Raw genomic sequence first — 26,573 nt, 5'->3', positions numbered from 1 at the left:
AAATCTTCTTGTGAAAAACCAATAGTCCAATTTCAACCAAACTTGACAAGTTGTTCAAAGAATTTCATTCCATGCAGAAATCTGGTTGCCATGGCAACCAAAAGGAATTATAAGGATAAATTTAAAAATCTTCTTGTAAAGACCCACAAGGCCTAGAGCATAGATATTTTGCATAAGGCATTGTCTGGTAGACCGCTACCAAGATTGTTCAAATTATAGCCCTTGGCTCAAAATTTCACTCGCCCCAGGGGTCATTGATTTTCACTATATGTACATATAGTAAAAACTTAAAATACCTTCTTGTCTGAAAGTACAAGCTTAGAGCTTTGATATTTGGTATATGATATCATCTAAATGTACTCTACCAAAGTTTTCAAATTTTGCCTCTAGTGTCTAGTGTCTAGCCCCGCCCTGGGGGTCATAATTTTTGTGTCGCCTTAAAAAAGGCAACAAATAGGGGTTACTTTTGTCGGCGGCATCGGTGTTGTTGTCGGTGTCGGCGTCGGTGTCCCCTTAAGCTTGTCCGGAGCATAAGTCAGTCATTATAAGTCGGATTAACTTCAAACTTGGTATGCATGCTTCTTATAATGACAGGAAGTGCAGTGCACAAGAACTGGTACTCTGCATTTCTTATTTTTAGAGTTATTGCCCTTTGTTAATTTTCATACGTTATTTTTGTCCGGGCCATTTCTCCTTAATTATAAAATCTATGGACTTGAAACTTCATAGGATGATAGATCTCATTAACCCTTTCCCCCATGAGCATATTGTGAAAAATGGCCATTTTCACTCCTCTTACAAGTTCAAACTGCTATGAAACTATAAAAAATGCTTCAATACTAATCAAACTTGGCACAAATGTTGACTGGACCATTGCCTTTGTAACGACATGCTCAGTCTTAAATTTCCTGTTACCATGGCAACGAGGGGACATCTCAAAATTGCCAAAAATCACTATTTTGCCTCGATTTTTTCCATCAAAATTTATTTCAAAGTGCTGTAACTTCTCAAGGGATTGAGATAGAGTCAAAGGCTTTTCAGCGTTGGTTACACGTTACCTTATGATCGACCTGGGGTCATTTTAAGCCTCTCACAAGTCCAAAATTTTCTTGGCGATGAGGGGGACTCCGCCACCCTTCAAACCCCCCAAACAGAAGGGGGCACATCCCCCTTCTGGCAACCCCCTGATGTATCTTTTGGATGGGGGGCGGCGCCGAAAAAGTGCTCACTTTTTTTAGCAACATTTCTCAAACGAAAACATGTGTTTGGGGCCCAAATAGGACATTTTCCACTATTTCAGGCCTAAAAAAGGGGGGGGGGTCGAAAGTGCGTTGTTTCGCATATATATGAGGTAAAGGGTTAAGAAGAAGTGTAGTGCACAAGAACTGGTACTCTGCGCTTCTTAATTTTTGAGGTATTGCCTTTGTTAATTTTCATACTTTATTTTTTTCCGGGCCATTTCTCCTAAAGTATAAAAGCTTTAGACTTGAAACTTCATAGGATGATAGATCTCATTAAGAAGAAGTGAAGTGCACAAGAACTGGTACTCTGCATTTCTTATTTTTTGAGTTATTGCCCTTTGTTAATTTTCATACTTTATTTTTGTCCAGGCCATTTCTCCTAAAGAATAAAAGCTATGGACATGAAACTTCATAGGATGATAGATCTCATTAAGAAAAAATGCAGTGCACAAGAATTGGTACTCTGCATTTCTTATTTTTTGAGTTATTGCCCTTTGTTAATTTTCATACTTTATTTTTCTCCAGGCTATTTCTTCTAAAGTATTAAAGCTATGGACATGAAACTCCATAGGATGATAGATCTTATTAAGAAGAAGTGCAGTGCCCAAGAACTGGTACTCTGCATTTCTTATTTTTTGAGTTATTGCCCTTTGTTAATTTTCAAATTTTATTTTTGTCCTGGCCATTTCTTCTAAACTATATTGTTCACAAGGCGACACATCCGACTCGCTGATTCTAGTTCCTAATATATATATAGTAAAAACTTAAAAAATCATCTTCTCTAAATTGACAAAAGGCTAGAGGTAAGATATATTGCATGAAACATTGTGTAGTGAACCTCTACCAAGATTGTTCAAATTATAGCCCTGGGGTCAAGATTGGCCCTGCCCCGGGGGGGGGGGTCATTGATTTTCACTATGTACATATGTACATATAGTAAAAAATTAAAAAATCTTATTGTCTGAAGGTACAAGGCTTAGAGCTTTGATATTTGGTATATAATATCATCTATAGGTACTCTACCAAAGGTGTTCAAATTTTGTCTCTAGTGTCAAAACTAGCCTGCCCAGGGGTCATAGGTTTTCCTTACATGTATATAGTAAAAACTTAAAAAAATCATCTTCTCTAATTGACAAAGGCTAGAGGTTAGACATTTTGCATTAAACAATGTGTAGTGAACCTCTAGCAAGATTGTTCAAATTATAGCCCTGGGGTCAAAATTGGCCCTGCCCCTGGGGATCATTGATTTTCAGTCACTATGTCATAAAGTAAAAAATTTAAAATCTTCTTGTCTGAAGGTACTAATCTGATAATAACAATTAGATAGGTAAGTGATCTATGCATTATGGCAATCTGTATAGAAACAAAAATATTGTGTTCCTACATTAATATAGAGTGTTGTATCAATGTGGTGGCTTGGCATTTTTTACAAATGCAATCTTGTTTTGGCATCATTTTTGTTACCACGGCAACCAAAAATACACTTTTTTGTAATCATTGCAATAAGGAATATATATGTTTTGCATTGTATTAATAATGTATATGCAACCATGTTACAGCTATGAGTTTTATAGAGGACTTACTTAAGTAATGATATTCACCTTAATCATAGAAAACTTACTGATAATCTGAGAATTTAAGACTTAAGTTTATATTCTGTTATTTAAAACATTATTAAGGGAAGAATGAAAAATCTATTTTTTTCTTTTTCTGAAAGGTCTTAAATCTGGTTGTCTTTAAATACATTAATTTGGTGATGAATTAATCATGTCAAATGCAATAATGTTGTATTTGAAGTATTTTTTTATATTTTTGTTGCCATGGCAACCGATTATTGTTTTATAGTTATTTTATAGTTTTTATATCATTTATTACATATTTCATACATAGATGAATGATAACTTTATATTTTGTTTATTTTATTATTCAAAACTATGGAATAATTTCTAGTTTATATATTATACCAATAAAAGTTTAAAATGTAATTTTTGTTTTTATGATGATATCATATAAATTAGAATATTTCGTAAAATACCAAGTATCTTTAAAAAATTATTGTTTCCAGCTATTCAACAAATGTTGTTCTACCCCAAACTGGTCATAACTCATTTCTGCCCAGAGTCAATTGAAGAGTGCAACCTGTTTTTTGTAGACGTCTTTATACACTTGACATATCAAATACTAGAGTGCAACCCATTTATGCACATGCATATATACCCAAACTAAATCCTATATAAGAGTGCAACCCGTTTTAGCACACACCTATATACCCTAATGGATTCCGTTTAAGAGTGTAACCCGTTTTTGTACACACCTGTATACTCAAAAAAGAGTCTATATTAGAGTGCAACCCGTTTTTGTACACATCTATATACACTTGATATATACAATTTAAGAGTGCAACCCGTTTTTGCACACGTATAAATACCGTATATAGATTATATTTAAGAATTCAACCTGTTTTTGTACATACATAAACACGTTAATAAAAATAAATTAAAGAGTGTTACCCGTTTTACACATACAAATATACCTTAAATGGCTTCATTTTAAGAGTGCAACCCGTTTTTGCACACAGCTGTATACCCTAAAAACAGTTAATATAACAGTGTAACCCGTTTTTGTTCACATCTATATACACTTGATATATGCACTAAAATAGTGTAATCCGTTTTTGCACACATAAATACATTGAAATGATTCAAGTCAAGAGTGCAACCCGTTTTTGTACACACCTATATAGCCAAAAAAGATTGTATATTAAATTGTAACCCGTTTTTGCACACACCTTTATACCGAAAGGAGATTCAAATCAAGAGTGCAACTCGTTTTTGTACACATCTATATACACTTGATACATATAATTTTAAGAGTGCAACCCGTTTTTGCACACGTATAAAAATCGTATATAGATTAGATTTAAGAATTCAACCTGTTTTTGTACATACAAAAACACGTTAATTAGAATAAATTATAGAGTGTTACCCGTTTTTGCACATACATATATACCTTAAATGGCTTCATTTTAAGAGTGCAACTCGTTTTTGTACACATCTATATAGCCAGAGTAGATTATTTTTAAGAGTGTTACCCGTTTTTGCACACAGCTATATACCTTAAATACCTTATATAGATTAAATTTAAGAATGCAACCCGTTTTTGTACACACCTATATAGCCAAAATAGATTGTATACATTGTATAAGTGTGTAACCCGTTTTTGCACATACCTTTATACCATAAATGGATTCAATGAAAGAGTGCAACCTGTTTTTGTACCTACCTATATAGCCAAGAAAGATTGTATATAAGACATAAGACTGTAACCCGTTTTTGCACACACCTGTATACACCAAAGAGATTCAATTAAGAGTGTAAGCCGTTTTTGCACATACAAACATACTTTAACTGGATTCATTTCAAGACTGCAACCCGTTTTTATACACATCTATATGGCCACAATGTATTCTTTCTAAGAATGTTACCCGTTTTGGCACACACGTATTTACCCTAACAACAGCTAATTTAACAATGCTACCCGTTTTGTACACATCCATACACACTTGCTAAACGCACTTTAAGAGTGCAACCCGATTTTGCACACGTACACATACGTTATATAGATTACATTTAAAAATGCATCAGGTTTTTGTACACACCTCTTTAACCAAATTAGATTGTATTTAAGTGTGTAACCCGTTTTGCACACCTATATACCCTAACAACAGTTAATTTAACAGTGTAACCCGTTTTTGTACACATCTATATACACTTGGTACCTGCATTTTAAGAGTGCAACCTGTTTTTGCACTCGTATCAATACTTTATATAGATTAAATTTAAAAATGCAACATGTTTTTTGTACACACCTTTATAGCCAAAATAGATTGTATTTAAGTGTGTAACCCGTTTTTGCACACACCTATATACCCCAAAGAGATTCAATTAACAGTGTAACCCGTTTTTGTACATACATACATACACGCACGCACGCACGCACATACACACACACATACACACATACACACATACGTTAAATGCATTCAATTTCATAACATAAGAGTGTAACCCGTTTTTGCACACAAAATGCATTGAATTGGTTCAATTTAAGAGTGCAACCCGTTTTTGTACACACCTATATAGCCAAAGAGATTGTATATAAGAGTGCAACTCGTTTTGTAAACATCTTTATACACCTCATACATGTAACTTTAAGAGTGCAACCCGTTTTTGTACACAGGTATATAACCAAAAAAAAAAAGATTGAGTATAAGAGAGTAACTCGTTTTTGTACAAATCTTAAATACACTTGATACAAACAATTTAAAAGTGCAACCCGTTTTTTGCATAAGTATAAATACCTAATATAGATTAAATTTAAGAATGTAACCCGTTTTTGCACACATCAATTTACCCTAAAGATTTTCAATTTAAGAGTGTAACCCGTTTTTGTACACATATGTATACATTTGATACATACAATTTAAGAGTGTTACCCGTTTTTGTACATACATATATACCCTAAAGAGGTTCCATTTAAAGCTGCACGCCTCCAGATGAGCCAAAATATTTCAAGAAAATGAAAATTGAGAAAAATGTACTAATATTTCAAGAAAGGTAAAAACAATCAAGATCAATGTTAAAGTTTACATGTTATTTGCGATTTAAGACTGATTTTGCAGTATTTTATCACCATATTTCTACTGCGTTACTAACGCAGTAAGGGCTTTTTTGCACATTTTGACCTCTTTTTGGTTATTTGCATGGATTGTAAGTGCCAATTGCAATATGTAAATAACTTTATTTGTTCACCTCACAATATTTTACTGTCAAATACATTATCAAAATTTTCATGAAATTTAACATGAATCTGGAGGCGTGCTGCTTTAAGAGGGCAACTCGTTTTTGTACACATCTATATACATTTGATAATTACAATTTAAGAGTGTAACCTCTTTTTGTACACATCTGTATACACTTGTTAATTACAATTTAAGAATGTAACCCGTATTTGGACACATCAATATAGCCTAAAGAGATTCAATTTAACAGTGTAACCCATTTTTGCCCACATCAATATACCTTAAAGAGATTGAATTTAAGAATGTAACCCGTTTTTGCACATACCTATATAAGTTTAAGAATGTAACCCGTATTTGTACATATCTATACACATTTGACAAATACAATTTAAGAGTGTCTTAAAGAATCTCTTGATTGATGTGGGCAAAAACGGGTTTATTTCTTAAATTGAATCTCTTAAGGCTATATTGATGTGTGCAAAAACGGGTTACATTCGTAAAATGTAATTATAAATGTATATGGATGTGTACAAAAACGCGTTGCTCTCCTAAATGATTCTATTTAGGGTATATTAATGTGTGCAAAAACGGGTTACATTCTTAAATTGTAATTATTAAATGTATATAGATGTGAACAAAAACGGGTTACATTCTTAAATTGTAATTATCAAATGTATATAGGTGTGAACAAAGACGGGTTACATTCTTAATTTGTAATTATCAAAATGAAATGTATATAGATGTGAACAAAAACGGGTTGCCCTCTTAAATTTAATCTCTTTAGGGTATATATGTATGTACAAAAACGGGTAACACTCTTAAATTGTATGTATCAAATGTATACATATGTGTAGAAAAACGGGTTACACTCTTGAATTGAATCTCTATACGGTATATAGATGTGTACAAAAACGGGTTACACTCTTATAAACAATCTTTTTTGGCTATATAGTTGTGTACAAAAACGGGTTGCACTCTTAAATTGAATCAATTCTCAAAGTATTTATATGTGCAAAAACGGGTTACACTCTTAAATTGAATCTCTTTACGGTATAAAGATGTGTACAAAAACGGGTTACACTCTAATAAACAATCTTTTTTGGCTATATAGTTGTGTACAAAAACGGGTTGCACTCTTAAATTGAATCAATTTAATGTATGTATATGTGCAAAAACGGGTTACACTCTTATGTAGAGTCTATGTTGGCCATGAAGGTGTGTACAAAAACGGGTTGCACTCTTAAATTGTATGTATCAAGTGTATATAGATGTGTACAAAACAGCTTGCACTCCTCTATTGAATCTCTTTACGGTATAAAGGTGTGTGCTAAAACGAGTTGCACTCTTCAATTGTATGTGTCAAGTGTATATAGATGTGTACAAAAACGGGTTGCACTCTTGAATTGTATAAAGGTGTGTGCACAAACGGGTTACAGTCTTATACCCATTTTTTTGGCTTTAAAGGTGTGTACAAAAACGGGTTGCACCCTTAAATAGAATCAATTCAATGTATTTATGTGTGCAAAAAACGGGTCACGCTCTTATGTAGGGTCTATTTTGGCCATGCAGGGTGTACAAAAACGGGCTGCGCTCTTAATTGAATCTCTTTTGGTTATATAGGTGTGTGCAAAAACTGGTTAAAGTCTTTATGTCAATGTTAATATCGATCTTTTTTGGCTATATAGGTGTGTACAAAAACGGGTTGCACTCTTAAACAGAATCCATTTAAGGTATATAGGCCTGTGCAAAACGGGTTACATACTTATATACAATCTATTTTGGCTATATGGTGTGTACAAAAACGGGTTGCATTCTTAGATTTTACCTATATAAGGTATTTATACGTGTGCAAAAACGGGTTGCACTCTTTAAGTGCATCTATCAAGTGTATTTAGATGTGTACAAAAACGGAATACACTGTTAAATTAACTGATTTTAGGGTATATAGGTTTGTGCAAAAACGGGTAACACTCTTATAAAAAAGTCTATTCTGGCTATATAGATGTGTACAAAAACGGGTTGCACTCTTTTTTCAATGTATTGATGTGTGCAAAAACGAATAACACTCTAATGTAGAGTCTGTTTTTGCCATTGAGGTGTGTACAAAAACGGGTTGCACACTGAAATTGAATTCATTTAACGTATGCATGTATGTGCAAAAACGGGGTTCATTCTTAAGTGAATCTCTTTATGGTATATTGTTGTATGCAAAAACGGGCTACAGTCTTATAGATGTGTACAAAAACAGGTTACACTGTTTTGAACTGTTAATTTAATTTATGTTTGTACAAAAACAGGTTGCATTCTTAAATTTAATTTATATAAGGTATTTGTACGTGTGCAAAAACGGGCTGCACTCTTAAATTGTATGTATCAAGTGAATATAAATGTGTACAAAAGAGGGTCCAAATCTTGAATTGAATCTCTACTGTATAAAGGTGTGTACAAAAACGGGTTACACTCTTAAATTTAATCCAGTTACGGTATTTATACGTGTGTAAAAACGGGTTGCACTCTTAAATTGCTTGCATCAATTATACATAGATGTGTACAAAAACGGGTTACACTGTTAAATATTCAATGTTTTTAGGGTATGTAGGTGTGTGGCAGTCTTATATATAATCTATTGTGGCAATATGGATACGTACGAAAACGGGTTGCACTCTTAAAGTGAAGCCATTCAAGGTATAAATGTATATGCAAAACGGGTTACACTCTTTTTAATTTTTTCTAATTGTCTTTATGTATGTACAAAAACAGGTTGCATTCTTAAATCTAATCTATATATGGTATTTATAAGTGTGCAAAAACGAGTTGCACTCTTGAATTGAATCTTTTTACGGTACAAAGGTGTGAGCAAAAACGGGTTACTCTCTTACATACAATTTTTTTGGCTATATAGGTGTGTACAAAAACAGGTTGCACTCTAAAATTGAATCAATGCAATGAATTTGTGGGTGTGCGAAAACTAGTTACACTCTTACGTAGACCCTTTTCTGGCCATGTAGATGTGTACAAAAACGGGTTACACTCTGAAATTGAATCCATTTAACGTTTGCATGTTTGTGCAAAAACGGGTTACACTCTTAATTGAATCTCTTTCGGGTAAATAGGTGTGTGCAAAAACGGGTTACAGTCCTATGTCTGATATGCAATCTTTTTTGGCTATATAGGTGTGTACAAAAACGGGTTGCACTCTTAAATTGAATCGATTCAATGTATTTATGTGTGCAAAAACGGGTTACACTCTTACGTAGAGTCTATTTTGGCCATGTAGGTGTGTACAATAACGGGTTGCACTCTGAAATTGAATCCATTTAACGTATGTGTGTATGTACAAAAACGGGTTACACTCTTAATAGAATATCTTTGGGGTATATAGGTGTGTGCAAAAACGGGTTACAGTCTTATGTCTTATATATAATCTTTTTTTGGCTATATAGGTGGGTACAAAAACGGGTTGCATTCTTAAATTTAATCTATATAAGGTATTTGTACGTGTGCAAAAACGGGTTGCATTCTTAAAGTGAATATAGATGTGTACAAAAACGGGTTACACTATTAAATTATTTGTTTTTAGAGTATATAGTTGTTTGCAAAAACGGGTAACAATCTAATCAGGCTATATAGATTCGTACAAAAAGGGTTGCACTCTTAAAATGAAGCCATTCAAGGTATATATGTATGTGCAAAAACGGGTTACACTGTTGAATTTATTCTAATTAACGTGATAACAAGGTCCAGAAAAACATGACAACACTGAAGTGAAGTACGGGCAACTGCTGCCACACACATACAGTATTTATGCCTGTGCAAAAGACAGGTTGCCCTTTATATTGTATTTATCAAGTATATAAAGTTGTGTACAAATTGGGTTACACCTTTCAACTGGATCTAATTAAGGTATTTATGAATGTACACAAATGTGTTTCAGTCTTATATAGAATCTATTTTCGGTAAACATGTGTGTTCAAACACGGGTTGGACTCTTAAATGAAATCATATTAAGCTTGTGCAAAAACGGATTTCACTCCTCAGTTGCTATAACATTATTTACCCAATAAATATAACTGTATTGAATTTAATTATCTCCCTTTATATATATATATTACTAAAATTAAACACTTTTTTCTTTCCAAAACAGATGTGAGAGATACATAAATAATGTTTAAAAAGAAAAAGAAAAAATAGACGCTTCTAAATTTTGAACTCACGCCCCTAAATGTTCAATTTCAGAACTCTTCATAGCGGAGGTAATAAAATAATGGTTTGTCTAAATAGCAAAGATATTTTGTTTGAAAATAGTTCGCAAATTTATTGTTTTAAACAATCCAAAAATGCAAACAAATTTGTGATTGATCCAAATTTTCAAGTATAAGGTTATCTTAACTAACAGGACTAATAATGTGCTTCGATTTTTCTACACTGTGAGAATATAGTTTATTCTATCATTTTCTTCCGCGCTTCATTACCGATTGGGCGGAGTTTGCAAAAACGCTCTACACTGTATTGAGCAAAAACGGCTCGCAAAACAGCCGTCCCCGTTTTTATGGGGTGTAGAATATCACATGTCTTATGTAATACGGCGACGTTACCGGCTTATTGTCATTTAGTGGCTTACATTTCTTACATCTCTGTCACTTCGATATGGCGAATGGTAACATTAGAGAAGCAGAGCTATGGAGGGCTGTATAGGTTTATGCAGCAGGGGCATCCTTCCACCAGGTTGGTGCAGCCCTGGTATACACCACATTGTCATCACCAGAGCTGCGAGAGATACCGGCTACATGGTACACCCGCCAGGAGGCATGCTGGAGGTCGGCACATCAGCTCAGGATCGGTTTTTGGTCGTTCAGGCATGTCGTGCAAGATTTTCGACAGTACCTTCTCTTCGAAATAACCTTGTTAACGCTACGGGTGTCCTTGTTTTCACGCAAACGGTATTTTGAAGGCTGTAATAAGGTAATTTGCAGTTGAGAAGACCTTGCATACGTATCCCCTTGACGCATCGACATCACCAGGCCCGTTTGCAATGGAGCATGGAGCATACACGATGGATCATGCAACACTGGAGACACGTTATGTTCACTGATGAGTCCATGTTCTGCGTAGCCTTCACAGATATGCGTGCTAGAGTCTGGACGAGGTGAACGGTTTCAGGCTGCAAATATTTCTGAGCATGACTACCTCGGAGGTTGGTCAGTTATGGTGTGGGGAGGCATCAGCTGGGATTGACGAACCGACCTGGTTGTGGTAAAAAGAGGCACATTGACAGGTCAGCGATACATAGGTGACATCTTAGACGACCAGGTAAGGTTGTATGCTGGAGCTAGTAGCGATCAGTTCATTTTAATGGAAGATAATGCTCGCCCCCATAGGTCCAGGACTACCTAGAGAGGGAGTCTATTGAGCGCATGGACTGGTCAGCTCGTTCACCTGACTTAAATTCAATAGGAATGAGCTGCATGTTAGAATTTCAGCTCGTCAGCTGCAACCCAGAACCATCCATGAGCATGGAGCCATGATGGTCTAAGAATGGGCAGCCACACCCGTTAGAACGATCAGAAACCTTAAAGGGAGTATAAGAAGGCGCTGCCAAGCTGTCATTGATAGTCACGGGTCAAACACACGGTATTAAGTCTTAAACTGTCTACAAATAAACCAATTTACAAATTTGGAAAACACGCTGCATGTAGTGAAATCTTCAAAGAGAGGGATCATCCTCTTCTCTAGCATAAAATCAGTGTAAAACTCGGTTATAGGGTTAAATTCGTCCTTCAGCTGAATTAATAAAACAAGAATAAAGATACAAGGCAAAGGCAACGTTCACAGGACGCGGCCCCCGACACACTCAAGTAGGGCACCCAGAAGGCAAGACTTAGTCACGAAGTTTTCGTGTTGGTTAGTTGTAACCATTCAGCCTTGGGTTCTGTACTTGACCACACCTTATTTTTTATATATAATTTGAAAATTTAGATACGAGACAGGGTTGTTATAATACTAAATATAATATTTGTTAAATACGTCGACTCCGCTTATAACGAATTCAATGGGACATTTAAATATCGTTCGTTATGTCCGAAGTTCGCTAAAAGCGAAGAAGCAAATACATGCTGACTTGTTATGTGGACAAATTAGCCAGGAAAAAGACATATCTGTCACCAGTGTAATCGTTTTTTACGGCAGCGGTAGTTTTATTTAGATTAGTTTAATAATATTTTATTGCAACTATATCAAACATGTAAGATATGAATAACACAAAAACAAATGTATATATAAGTATAGAGCAAACGGGTTGGGCTACAAGACTTGTAGTACAAGTTATAACAACATTAGCAACAGCCCTTCCCACAAAATCTAACTCTTATAATACATATATTCGGGACATTTTATTAAACAATATATATTATGTACATGTATTTAGACATGTAGGACATGTCCATAAAATGATTACCATTTGAATTAATTTGCTATTTGTTTGTTATCATTTGGTTAATATGCATACAGAGAATCGATAATTTTGTAATAATCGGGTATTACGAGGCTGCGAAAAACAAGTAGATAATTATGTTGTGCGAATATTTTATCAAAACTTTTCCTTCCCTGAAGCCATAACTTAACTATGCAATAACTCGATTGAATGATTATCGGATAGCAGTATTTATGTACTGATCTTTATTCGAGTGAATCCCGATATTTCAATTATAACAGTTTGTTTAAACCGAGAAAATTTATGTGTTTTTCGCCGTTTTGGGCTTGAAAAAGTTGTTCGCTATAGCCGAAAATTCGTTATAAGCGAGTACGCAATAAGCGATGTGTTTTTTTTATAAAATAAAGAAGGAATCCGCAGGGGATTTCTGATTTAGTTCGCTATTTACGATATTTCGTTATAAGCGAGTTCGTTATAAGTGGAGTCGACTGTATTTGATATAATTGAAATTGTATACATTATATGGATGATATTTACTGTGAATAAATGGTCTGAAATTTTGTGCGAGGGTTATAAAATACACGATTAGTCGGTCGTCATGCACCCAACGGCTTATACCAAAAACAGTTTTTTTGTTTTTGTCGATTTTAATCCATGTACAGTAAATCGAAGGTGATGTTGTTAAGGGAAATATATTCTCAGGAATATTTTATTTGTCAAAATCATTCATTAGAATGACGCCTGGCTAGGTTTTTGTACGTGTATCTGACTTTTGTGTGTCATCCTTAAGTTAAATACAATAACGTAAATAATAAATTTTTCATATTCGGTATGCCTGAAAAAATTGCCAAACTGTTGTGTCATATTTACAATAGAATGTGCCTGAAACAATTTTTTTCGAGGTAAAACCGACTTCGTGAATGATGCATCAAAGTAACGCTGATTATCTTCTAAAAAGTACCTGTGTCAAAACGTAATACATGTACGTTATGTTCACTGATGAGTCCATGTTCTGCGTAGCCTTCACAGATATGCGTGCTAGAGTCTGGACGAGGTGAACGGTTTCAGGCTGCAAATATTTCTGAGCATGACTACCTCGGAGGTTGGTCAGTTATGGTGTGGGGAGGCATCAGCTGGGATTGACGAACCGACCTGGTTGTGGTAAAAAGAGGCACATTGACAGGTCAGCGATACATAGGTGACATCTTAGACGACCAGGTAAGGTTGTATGCTGGAGCTAGTAGCGATCAGTTCATTTTAATGGAAGATAATGCTCGCCCCCATAGGTCCAGGACTACCTAGAGAGGGAGTCTATTGAGCGCATGGACTGGTCAGCTCGTTCACCTGACTTAAATTCAATAGGAATGAGCTGCATGTTAGAATTTCAGCTCGTCAGCTGCAACCCAGAACCATCCATGAGCATGGAGCCATGATGGTCTAAGAATGGGCAGCCACACCCGTTAGAACGATCAGAAACCTTAAAGGGAGTATAAGAAGGCGCTGCCAAGCTGTCATTGATAGTCACGGGTCAAACACACGGTATTAAGTCTTAAACTGTCTACAAATAAACCAATTTACAAATTTGGAAAAACACGCTGCATGTAGTGAAATCTTCAAAGAGAGGGATCATCCTCTTCTCTAGCATAAAATCAGTGTAAAACTCGGTTATAGGGTTAAATTCGTCCTTCAGCTGAATTAATAAAACAAGAATAAAGATGCAAGGCAAAGGCAACGTTCACAGGACGCGGCCCCCGACACACTCAAGTAGGGCACCCAGAAGGCAAGACTTAGTCACGAAGTTTTCGTGTTTGGTTAGTTGTAACCATTCAGCCTTGGGTTCTGTACTTGACCACACCTTATTTTTTATATATAATTTGAAAATTTAGATACGAGACAGGGTTGTTATAATACTAAATATAATATTTGTTAAATACGTCGACTCCGCTTATAACGAATTCAATGGGACATTTAAATATCGTTCGTTATGTCCGAAGTTCGCTAAAAGCGAAGAAGCAAATACATGCTGACTTGTTATGTGGACAAATTAGCCAGGAAAAAGACATATCTGTCACCAGTGTAATCGTTTTTTACGGCAGCGGTAGTTTTATTTAGATTAGTTTAATAATATTTTATTGCAACTATATCAAACATGTAAGATATGAATAACACAAAAACAAATGTATATATAAGTATAGAGCAAACGGGTTGGGCTACAAGACTTGTAGTACAAGTTATTACAACATTAGCAACTATATCAAACATGTAAGATATGAATAACACAAAAACAAATGTATATATAAGTATAGAGCAAACGGGTTGGGCTACAAGACTTGTAGTACAAGTTATAACAACATTCATTGACATTAGCAACAGCCCTTCCCACAAAATCTAACTCTTATAATACATATATTCGGGACATTTTATTAAACAATATATATTATGTACATGTATTTAGACATGTAGGACATGTCCATAAAATGATTACCATTTGAATTAATTTGCTATTTGTTTGTTATCATTTGGTTAAAAAGCATACAGAGAATCGATAATTTTGTAATAATCGGGTATTACGAGGCTGCGAAAAACAAGTAGATAATTATGTTGTGCGAATATTTTATCAAAACTTTTCCTTCCCTGAAGCCATAACTTAACTATGCAATAACTCGATTGAATGATTATCGGATAGCAGTATTTATGTACTGATCTTTATTCGAGTGAATCCCGATATTTCAATTATAACAGTTTGTTTAAACCGAGAAAATTTATGTGTTTTTCGCCGTTTTGGGCTTGAAAAAGTTGTTCGCTATAGCCGAAAATTCGTTATAAGCGAGTACGCAATAAGCGATGTGTTTTTTTTATAAAATAAAGAAGGAATCCGCAGGGGATTTCTGATTTAGTTCGCTATTTACGATATTTCGTTATAAGCAAGTTCGTTATAAGTGGAGTCGACTGTATTTGATACAATTGAAATTGTATACATTATATGGATGATATTTACTGTGAATAAATGGTCTGAAATTTTGTGCGAGGGTTATAAAATACACGATTAGTCGGTCGTCATGCACCCAACGGCTTATACCAAAAACAGTTTTTTTGTTTTTTGTCGATTTTAATCCATGTACAGTAAATCGAAGGTGATGTTGTTAAGGGAAATATATTCTCAGGAATATTTTTATTTGTCAAAATCATTCATTAGAATGACGCCTGGCTAGGTTTTTGTACGTGTATCTGACTTTTGTGTGTCATCCTTAAGTTAAATACAATAACGTAAATAATAAATTTTTCATATTCGGTATGCCTGAAAAAATTGCCAAACTGTTGTGTCATATTTACAATAGAATGTGCCTGAAACAATTTTTTTCGAGGTAAAACCGACTTCGTGAATGATGCATCAAAGTAACGCTGATTATCTTCTAAAAAGTACCTGTGTCAAAACGTAATACATGTACGTTATGTTCACTGATGAGTCCATGTTCTGCGTAGCCTTCACAGATATGCGTGCTAGAGTCTGGACGAGGTGAACGGTTTCAGGCTGCAAATATTTCTGAGCATGACTACCTCGGAGGTTGGTCAGTTATGGTGTGGGGAGGCATCAGCTGGGATTGACGAACCGACCTGGTTGTGGTAAAAAGAGGCACATTGACAGGTCAGCGATACATAGGTGACATCTTAGATGACCAGGTAAGGTTGTATGCTGGAGCTAGTAGCGATCAGTTCATTTTAATGGAAGATAATGCTCGCCCCCATAGGTCCAGGACTACCTAGAGAGGGAGTCTATTGAGCGCATGGACTGGTCAGCTCGTTCACCTGACTTAAATTCAATAGGAATGAGCTGCAGGTTAGAATTTCAGCTCGTCAGCTGCAACCCAGAACCATCCATGAGCATGGAGCCATGATGGTCTAAGAATGGGCAGCCACACCCGTTAGAACGATCAGAAACCTTAAAGGGAGTATAAGAAGGCGCTGTCAAGCTGTCATTGATAGTCACGGGTCAAACACACGGTATTAAGTCTTAAACTGTCTACAAATAAACCAATTTACAAATTTGGAAAACACGCTGCATGTAGTGAAATCTTCAAAGAGAGGGATCATCCTCTTCTCTAGCATAAAATCAGTGTAAAACTCGGTTATAGGGTTAAATTCGTCCTTCAGCTGAATTAATAAAACAAGAATAAAGATACAAGGCAAAGGCAACGTTCACAGGACGCGGCCCCCGACACACTCAAGTAGGGCACCCAGAAGGCAAGACTTAGTCACGAAGTTTTCGTGTTTGGTTAGTTGTAACCATTCAGCCTTGGGTTCTGTACTTGACCACACCTTATTTTTTATATATAATTTGAAAATTTAGATACGAGACAGGGTTGTTATAATACTAAATATAATATTTGTTAAATACGTCGACTCCGCTTATAAACGAATTCAATGGGACATTTAAATATCGTTCGTTATGTCCGAAGTTCGCTAAAAGCGAAGAAGCAAATACATGCTGAATTGTTATGTGGACAAATTAGCCAGGAAAAAGACATATCTGTCACCAGTGTAATCGTTTTTTACGGCAGCGGTAGTTTTATTTAGATTAGTTTAATAATATTTTATTGCAACTATATCAAACATGTAAGATATGAATAACACAAAAAACAAATGTATATATATAAGTATAGAGCAAACGGGTTGGGCTACAAGACTTGTAGTACAAGTTATAACAACATTAGCAACAGCCCTTCCCACAAAATCTAACTCTTATAATACATATATTCGGGACATTTTATTAAACAATATATATTATGTACATGTATTTAGACATGTAGGACATGTCCATAAAATGATTACCATTTGAATTAATTTGCTATTTGTTTGTTATCATTTGGTTAATATGCATACAGAGAATCGTTAATTTTGTAATAATCGGGTATTACGAGGCTGCGAAAAACAAGTAGATAATTATGTTGTGCGAATATTTTATCAAAACTTTTCCTTCCCTGAAGCCATAACTTAACTATGCAATAACTCGATTGAATGATTATCGGATAGCAGTATTTATGTACTGATCTTTATTCGAGTGAATCCCGATATTTCAATTATAACAGTTTGTTTAAACCGAGAAAATTTATGTGTTTTTCGCCGTTTTGGGCTTGAAAAAGTTGTTCGCTATAGCCGAAAATTCGTTATAAGCGAGTACGCAATAAGCGATGTGTTTTTTTTATAAAATAAAGAAGGAATCCGCAGGGGATTTCTGATTTAGTTCGCTATTTACGATATTTCGTTATAAGCAAGTTCGTTATAAGTGGAGTCGACTGTATTTGATACAATTGAAATTGTATACATTATATGGATGATATTTACTGTGAATAAATGGTCTGAAATTTTGTGCGAGGGTTATAAAATACACGATTAGTCGGTCGTCATGCACCCAACGGCTTATACCAAAAACAGTTTTTTTGTTTTTGTCGATTTTAATCCATGTACAGTAAATCGAAGGTGATGTTGTTAAGGGAAATATATTCTCAGGAATATTTTTATTTGTCAAAATCATTCATTAGAATGACGCCTGGCTAGGTTTTTGTACGTGTATCTGACTTTTGTGTGTCATCCTTAAGTTAAATACAATAACGTAAATAATAAATTTTTCATATTCGGTATGCCTGAAAAAATTGCCAAACTGTTGTGTCATATTTACAATAGAATGTGCCTGAAACAATTTTTTTCGAGGTAAAACCGACTTCGTGAATGATGCATCAAAGTAACGCTGATTATCTTCTAAAAAGTACCTGTGTCAAAACGTAATAGATTCCTGACACATTTAAATTGGCAAATGTCTAAGATATACCGAATTTCAAAACAATGAAGTTTTAAATGCATTATTGTAGTTAATATGATATCGAAGGGAAAAAAGTCGTCTTCATAACTGTAATCATGCCATTCTCTTAAATCGTCTTAAAAATATATACCTGGAAATATTTATTATTCTGATTAAAGTATAATCATAATAATGTCATAGCAACCGTATGTGCGTATTCATTTCTTATAAACTAATTTAGCATAAAATAGTATGGTCCATTTACTTACCGTGTTACTCGTTTCGGTCATAGCTATGTTAATATAAATTATTGGTACGACATCGAATGAACAAAATCTAAAATTAAAAATTTTAAATTTCAGTTAAATTCTTAAGTTAATATTAATAGAGTATTCTATTGAACTTTAGTTAGAATATTCATATCGAATAGTTAGATACAAGGAATGTAAGGTATTAAGTGGTGACACGGTATCTTTTGTAGTTTGCAGACACTTAAAGATAATCTCAATAACACTCCTTATTCAAAAATGGTTTGTTCATCAATTGTTTTTACATTTTGGAAACTTCTACCGTATACATCGTTTTCGATACTACTCCCCCCTAAAGTGAAGTCAGAGGATACTCATATTCGATTTCCACATAGATGTTTACAATTCAAATATATTTATATATACATGTACGATGGCCCAAAAAGCTATGGAATAAAATACATACTTTTTTATTCTCTATTACTAGTATGTGTGAAACTTTCATTTTCTATCATCAAATTTTTTTTTCTTCAAATTATAGAAAGCTATTGAGCTTGTAACAAATGCGACAGAAGAAGATAAAAAGAAAAATTATGACGAAGCCTTAAAGCTGTATGAGCATGGAGTAGAGTATTTCCTTTATGCAATCAAAAGTGAGTAGAAATATGATTTTGATCTTTACGTTTTGCATCAGAGATTGCTGGGGCTATCACTAATGTTTAATCACCCCTTTCGGAACGGTTTCGTTTACAAGAGCCACTACGAGCTTTGAACAGTATATTGTAATAGCCGGTGGTAGTCAGAATTACAAAGAAGAGTTTTAAAGTTAACAATAGTTTTATTGTTTGAACAGTTCATAAAAATCTATTATTATACGAAGATGTTGTCTATGATTATAAATAACGTTCAGCATCTAAATAAATCTATACAGTATAATGTTGCAGACGATAATTTATTAACGGATTAATGTCAATAGATTCATATCCGATATTAATACCAGTGGACACAACTCGAATACTAATAAAACGGACATAATGGACGGATGATAAGACGGACTTACTTTATACTATCAAGTATAAATACTCTTTGACTTTTCAAATATTGCCGGCCAAAGAACCGTACAGTACGCAACTAAATGTATCTGGTCACCGCCCGTTTTTTTAACTTTGGTCTGTGTCCACGTTATCTAAAACAACCAATGGATGGAGTCTCAGAAAGAGGGGTGTGACCTTTTTAAACAATGAACTACTGTCCGGAGACCGTTAGCCAATGAAATCAATGAACGGTAAACGGCAGAAATTACAAGCTACCGTTTATTTTCTGAGACTCCACTCATGACATATTGACTTTTACTCATCAATAGTAAGTAATTTACATGTAAAACTTATAAAATACAATTGGTACAATAACAATCATTTTGATATACAACACTATGACAAAAAGTGGCTGATCTTCATAAAATCATCGAAATATGGCTGAGTTAAAGACGCTCGAAATGGAGCTTTGCTATTCAAAAGCAGAATCGTAAAATATAACAATAATTCATAATTTCAAGTGACCGTGAAGCGTTTCTGAGACAAAATAATATTGAGGTATATTTTCTAATGGTTAACTCAGTCCTATAATGAGTAATTATCACATAAACGTAAAAATCGCAGAGTCACCAAAAACAACAACAACAACAACAACAAAAATGTCAGCCTCCATGAATTTGTATAAATGTAACCAAGAAATCAGTAAATACATGAGATTAAGTAACAAAGTAAGTGATATTTCATAAAGACTGACTTTTAACAACTTTGAAGGTAAATGTCTACATGTTTAATAATTTCATGAACTCTGCAATTATACAAGCTAAGATATGAAAATCTGTAATTACTTACAGTATAAACCTTTCATTATTGATTTCAGATTGAATTTTTGTTTTTTTGTTTGAATGTCTCTTAATAGGGTGTATGCTTCTGAGTGTTAGAGGGTAAAGCACTGTTCTGACACGAAGTTTGCTGTGTGAAGTCCTTATTTACGTATACAATTAACAACGAGTTGGTTTAAAAATTTTTAGTCCCCTACCGGTCCGTCAGTCCGTCCGTCAGTCCACAAAACTGGATCCCGCGATCACGCAAAAAGTACTGAAAATATTTTTATGAAACTTGATACATGGATAGATGGCAATATGGAGATTATGCACGTTATTCTTTTTTCTTCCTATGTTGAAAATTCTGGATGCTATGGCAACAAATAGACTGAAAATAGGGCAAATTTAACACATAAACTGGATCTAGTGATAATACAAAAGTACTGAAATATTTTTATGAAACTTGAAATATGGGTAGATGGCAGTCTGGAGATTATGCATTTCTTTTTCTTTTCTTCTTATTTTGAAAAAAACTGGTTGCCATGGCAACAAATTGGCTTAAAACATGGTAAATATAACAATATTTATGATTAGTCAAAAAGAGCTAAAATTTTAAATGAAACTTAAAACATGGATAGATGGTAGTAGGGAAATTATTCACAAATTATACACATCATTTTAATCTTGACTATAGGGAGTATATTTAGAGCTGTCATACCTAACAAACGTCGGCAACCTCGTCAAGATTTCTGATTCTAGTTTTTAGGCTTTTTCACCAGAAGTTCTTTATTTCTTAAGGTATTTATTTCAAACTTCAAATAGAAGTTTCTGGTCATCAACCACATCATATGTGACAAGGTTTCCATTTCTAGCACAAAAATTATCAGAATTGCCTCCCTTGAACTTAGAATTTTCATGAAAAAATGTATTTTCTTTAATAACTTCTTTATTTCTTAATGTATCTTCTTCAAACTTCATATATTTCTTATTATCACTCAATTCATTTGTCAGAAGGTTAAATACTTAAGCAAGACTATTTCTAGAATTATGTCCCCCTTGAACTGAGATTTTATTCGTAATTGGTATATTTTACTCCAACTTCTTCATTACTTATAGGATATACTTCAAACTCCCACATCATAATAAAATGACAAGGTTTATAAATCTACTATCCATATTTCAATAATTATCTCCTCCTTAAACTTTGTATTTTCTTATTCATTTGTTTAACTTTCTTTTACTTCAAATTCAAAATAAACATTCCTTATGAACAGCTTCATTACTATTTCTTCTTGGCTAACACTCACATCATGTATCTTGCATCTTTATTTCAAGAGTTATCTCCTCTTTTGCTTTAAAAAATGTTATATTTTGGTAACAGGGATGTTTAAAAAATTAACTTTAGAGTGTCCTTCAGTCCGTCTGTTTGTCTGTTCATAAAAACTGTTTCCTGTGATCACTTTTAAAGAACTTTTCCAACAAATTTACTTAAAATAGAGAACAATTGAAACATTAGTGAATGGCCAATGGCCCTTCAGAATGTTGCTGGGGTTCTAACCGGTAGGGGACTTATGGGTTGCTTGCAATACTATGATAATTGCTTGTTTCTGTTAGTAATTGTTTTTATTATGTGTCCATAGAACATAAATATCTCCTTAATCAATGTAAATCATATGTGGTTAATCAGGTGTGGTTGATAATGTTAAGAACGTTGACTACAAACCACTTGCCCTTCACCATTGAGAGTCCGAATTCCGTTAGGGATGGCAGGAAAATGATCGAGAGATTGGGTTTCTTTCATGTAAGGAAGCTATCCAACTAACTTACAGAAAATCTCCAAATGACCTCTACTGTGTCGGTGCGAAGTGAAACCAAACCAACCCATACAAAAATGTAAAAACTAAACTGGTTAATTAATTATTTTGTTAGATGAAGCACAGAGTGATAGAGCAAAAGAGTGTATAAGAGCAAAGTGTATGCAATACCAAGATAGAGCTGATAAGCTGAGAAACTACCTCAACTCCAAGAAGTAAAATTCATTTATGTTATTATTACAAAAATATTGTTCATATTATTTAAGGCAGCTTTAAAATTTTGAAATTATTCTTTAAGAGTAAGAATTTAGGACGATCATATTGTTTTCAATACCATGACAATTGCGTCATTTGCTTTATTTTTATGGAGGCTATTTGTGCCAAAAATCCAGTCTAGTTGATCTGAGATGTACACTTGTATTTGTTTGTATATAAAAATCCAGTTTGCATTTTTGGATTGAGTTTGCCGGTTTAACATAGTAAACATGAATTTCAACAAAATACATTTTGTTAAACGACAAAACATTATAACTGTTTTCTGAGAGTAGCAATACCAAGTGTTCATCTAGCATGCGGAATACTCATTGTTCGTGCATACGCCGACAAAACAGAAGCTTTACATTGTCCAACCATTATGATTTGGATCAACATAATCCAGCTGTACACGTTTTGCAATAAGAGATAAATATGCTCCGCCTATTTCACCGCCCACTAAGTCATCGCAAATCCGCACATTTTCGGAATTCATCGCCAGCGACTGGTTCTCCTTTTGCGGTCTGAGAAAACAAGAACACGAATCAGCGTTGTTATCGTTAAACACACATTTCAAGGTAAAACATCTGTAATGGATTTAGTAAAATGCATAAAAAGGGGTTCGCTGAAGACCTTAAGCTACATTAGTTTACATATATTTAATAATAAAAGGCTATATCTAAGCACAGACGTGCGCACGAGATACTATGTCGTGGCCAAGAGCTACTAAGTCGTAGCCACATGATAATTAAGTTGTGCACACAATATGTTATGTCGTGATCATTAGTTTCTAAATCGTGGCTATGAAATAATTATGCCGTGCGCACGAGATACTATACTGTGGCATATTTTAGTTAACTAGGAAAATTCATATAAATAGTGTAATCTGGTAAGTTAATTATCTCGTGCGCAAAACATAATTATCTCGTGGGCACGGCATAGTATCTCGTGCGCATGAGATAGATAAAACGCACAAATGTCACCTCTGTGCCACCTTATAAATCACATCATATGACTCTCAAAACATCTCCCAATGGATGTATACAGAGATGCTAGGATACACTGAATATTTATTTCAACATTAAGATGGGACAAATTCACAAGTTTTTTTGGTTATACCACGAAATTATCAAAAGTAAACTTTGCATACACTAGTATTGATCAAAATTTTGGGTTTTTCTATCACCCATTATAGTCCTTCAAAGAAAAAAGGCACATAATTACTGTTCAGTACTGACTGTTGAATGTAAAACAAATTAGTAAGAATACTTCTGTGAACGAATTCAACAATTCGTACCGTTGCAATATTTCTTAACCACTTTTGTATTACTTGAATATCCTGTGCTAGAATACGTTTTAACAAATCAGAGACTATAATTGACATATGTTTGACTCATTATTACTGTACATTAAGAGTTGCCTCTCTTTTCTTCTGCTCTTGTGAAAATTGGCTCCGCCTTTTAATTTTCGTCTATTTCCGTAATAATGCCATATATGGAAGTTGCAAAATCGTTTACAAATGTTAATCGCGTTAGAATGTAAAAGGAAATTGTGGTGTTGTCAATCCGAGAGCGGTAACTGATGCAGTTACATTCTCAACGTCATGATGTATGGATATAAAACGTGTTGTGTACGTTCTTTCGTTTACATTTCTACATGTCGCATTCGAAGTACATTTCTAAATACAGTTTGTTGTTAAACATTTGTAAATACAGTTTGCAATTTATCTAAGTTGCATGTTCCAGCTTCCATTTTGTCAAATCGAGATAATGAAAACGCTTAACACCAGTGCAGTATGTTACTCTCGGATCGACTATTAGATTTTTACTAATATGTTTAGTAGAACCGAAGTATGAATTGTCAAGTTTCAAAGGGTGGATTTTTGGAAACGAATAGCCTCCATACACTTTTGGTTGGTCCATTCGAATCAATATCACTTGCTATTTTGTCATGCCGGAAAATTTGTAAATTGTAAGTATGTTTAAAGTAAAAGCTTATTTGCTTTATTAATGTAGTATATAATGTTATCTGTAGATAAAACTGTCTTTTTCAAATGACCTATCATTGAGCATTGCCAGACCCCATATATAAATCCATTCGAACAGAGCGTCAAGGGGCACACTACTAAACAGTCTTAATTTTTAAAGTTGTTTTACACCGTCTTTTTAAGCTCACAATACAACCTGCCCATTGTGAGATTTTGTGGTCTCCCTTTGTCCGTAGTTAGTCGTCATTATCTTTTTATTTATTTATTTTTCGAAAACCGATTAATTTGAACTCTTGTAAAAAAAAATATAAAACGGCTCTGAAGTTCTTTTGATATTTCAACACGTTATGGAAAAAATTACATGGAGAAAAGTTTTGATTTTATCTTTTTTGTAAAGTTGCCTTAATTTTTAAAGTTGTTGAGATATCATGAAAAGATTTAAACGGCCCTTAATGAATTTGTAAAGGTTTTTCTTGCTATTTTGCAAAACCTCGCTTGTTGCAATTTTGACCAATTTCTCAATACTTTGTTATGATTTGTTTAGCAAGGGAACCCCTGTTCAGGATCATAGTAGAACCATCTGACGATGGCAAAAACACACAGAAGGGATGACATACTCTATTCAAAGTTACAAATGCTTATCGCCGTATAGTGCACACAAATTAATGGTGTACAATTAAGAGAATAAAGTACTTCTTTTGTTCTATGTTCGAAAGGGTACTTTCAGGGTATGACAGAGCATGTATTGTAAATGACTGATTCCACTTGGTGTAATAGCAATGTAGCACTATTTGGTTAACTTATTATATTTTATTATGTCTTATATATTTAGAAAACCGTCAAAAAGTGAAGATGAAGAAGAAGGTGTCTTGTCAGGTGAAGATGAAGAAGAAGGTGTCTTGTCAGGTGAAGATGAAGAAGGTGTCTTGTCAGGTGAAGATGAAGAAGAAGGTGTCTTGTCAGGTGAAGATGAAGAAGAAGGTGTCTTGTCAGGTGAAGATGAAGAAGAATGTGTCTTGTCAGGTAATAATATTGTAGTAATTTCAGTTAGTTTAGTATTTAAAAAGAGAATAAGCCTAATAGAATGGACATTTTGCTTGATTTATTCCAAAGAGATTATTATAGTTTGTTGTTTTTGGCATTGGTTTATTGTTTGGACATATATGAACTTAAAGGACATCTAGTACCGGTAAGGTTCATATTAAAATCCATTGTATGTTATTTAATCTGTAAGACGCAAACATTTGGTCGAGCTTAAAGTTTATGTGAAATGTTATGTCATACAAAAGCACATCTCTGTTCTTTATCAAGACTTAACTAGACTTTACATCTTCTTTTAAATTTTCCCTTTTGAGCAATTTTATACTTTATATGCAAACAATATTGAAAGTATTAACATCACGATTCATTTCTTTAATTTAAGCAAACTTAAAACAACTGCAGATAGGTGTATTAAAATCAGAAAAAAAGAAAAATGAGGCTGCAATCGAGAAGATCCAAGAAGAGACAAATAAATTAAAAGAGGAAGTGAATAAATTGAAAGTGGAAAGAGATTTATATAAGATTAAAAATGACTATTACCAGTTAAAACTTCAGAAGTCGAAAGCAGAAATAAGTGTGGTGATTTTATCTTTTGTAACAGTGGTGATTTTATTTTTTGTAACTGTGACACTTGGTCACTTTTTATAGCAACAATGGAATCATACTCAATCACACCTTTGCGGCCAGACATTAAAGTAATTACATGTAATACATAGAACGGATACGTACGGTGTTTTGTCTAACCCATTATTTTTGCATAATTTTGGAGTTCCGTTATTAAATATTTACTTAAGGTACATTGTTATCCCAATATTATAATTTTAATTTTCTTTAGTAAATTCCTTTGAACACAGGTTTAATATGTAAAGGTGTTTCTTTTAGATTTGTATGTGTAAATAGTTGTTCAACATTTTTGTCTTTTATAAATCGTATAGATTGGCAATATACATTCATAATGTATTTTATATGTATTTTATATGACGTTGTGTACAAAGATGAGACACTTAATAAACAAGTATTATATACTCTCAATATCAGTAGTCCCCATAAACGAAGTTTTAAAGAATATTCCGAACTGCGCATACGTCTGTTTGTCAATTCCATTCC

At 34.0% G+C, this 26,573-nt stretch overlaps 1 protein-coding gene and 1 long non-coding RNA gene across 3 annotated transcripts in view; both read left to right on the top strand.

The window, feature by feature from the left end:
* The window catches only part of LOC132722880 (vacuolar protein sorting-associated protein 4B-like), a 30,678-nt gene extending 4,406 nt beyond the window's left edge, over positions 1 to 26,272 (top strand). The window contains exons 2-6 of one of the 2 annotated variants that reach the window (XM_060707464.1): positions 19,059 to 19,170; positions 22,302 to 22,401; positions 25,258 to 25,358; positions 25,419 to 25,448; positions 25,849 to 26,272. In XM_060707464.1, the coding sequence (XP_060563447.1) occupies positions 19,059 to 19,170; positions 22,302 to 22,401; positions 25,258 to 25,358; positions 25,419 to 25,448; positions 25,849 to 26,114 (609 nt within the window). In that variant the 3' untranslated portion in view covers positions 26,115 to 26,272. Of the gene's footprint in view, positions 1 to 19,058; positions 19,171 to 22,301; positions 22,402 to 25,257; positions 25,449 to 25,848 lie in introns of both variants that reach the window. The other variant, XM_060707463.1, reaches the window with a different exon arrangement.
* Positions 2,172 to 3,226, top strand: LOC132722884 (uncharacterized). The gene is made up of 2 exons (XR_009624675.1): positions 2,172 to 2,320; positions 2,380 to 3,226. It is a non-coding gene; the product is annotated as an uncharacterized LOC132722884 (long non-coding RNA).
* Positions 26,273 to 26,573: the final 301 nt, after the last annotated feature.

The sequence above is a fragment of the Ruditapes philippinarum genome, unplaced genomic scaffold, assembly GCF_026571515.1.
Source record: "Ruditapes philippinarum isolate M1 unplaced genomic scaffold, ASM2657151v2 ctg2366_1_1_1_1, whole genome shotgun sequence".
Lineage (NCBI taxonomy): Eukaryota > Metazoa > Mollusca > Bivalvia > Venerida > Veneridae > Ruditapes > Ruditapes philippinarum.
Note: the sequence above shows the minus strand (reverse complement) of the source record. Positions and strands in the feature narration are given on the sequence as shown.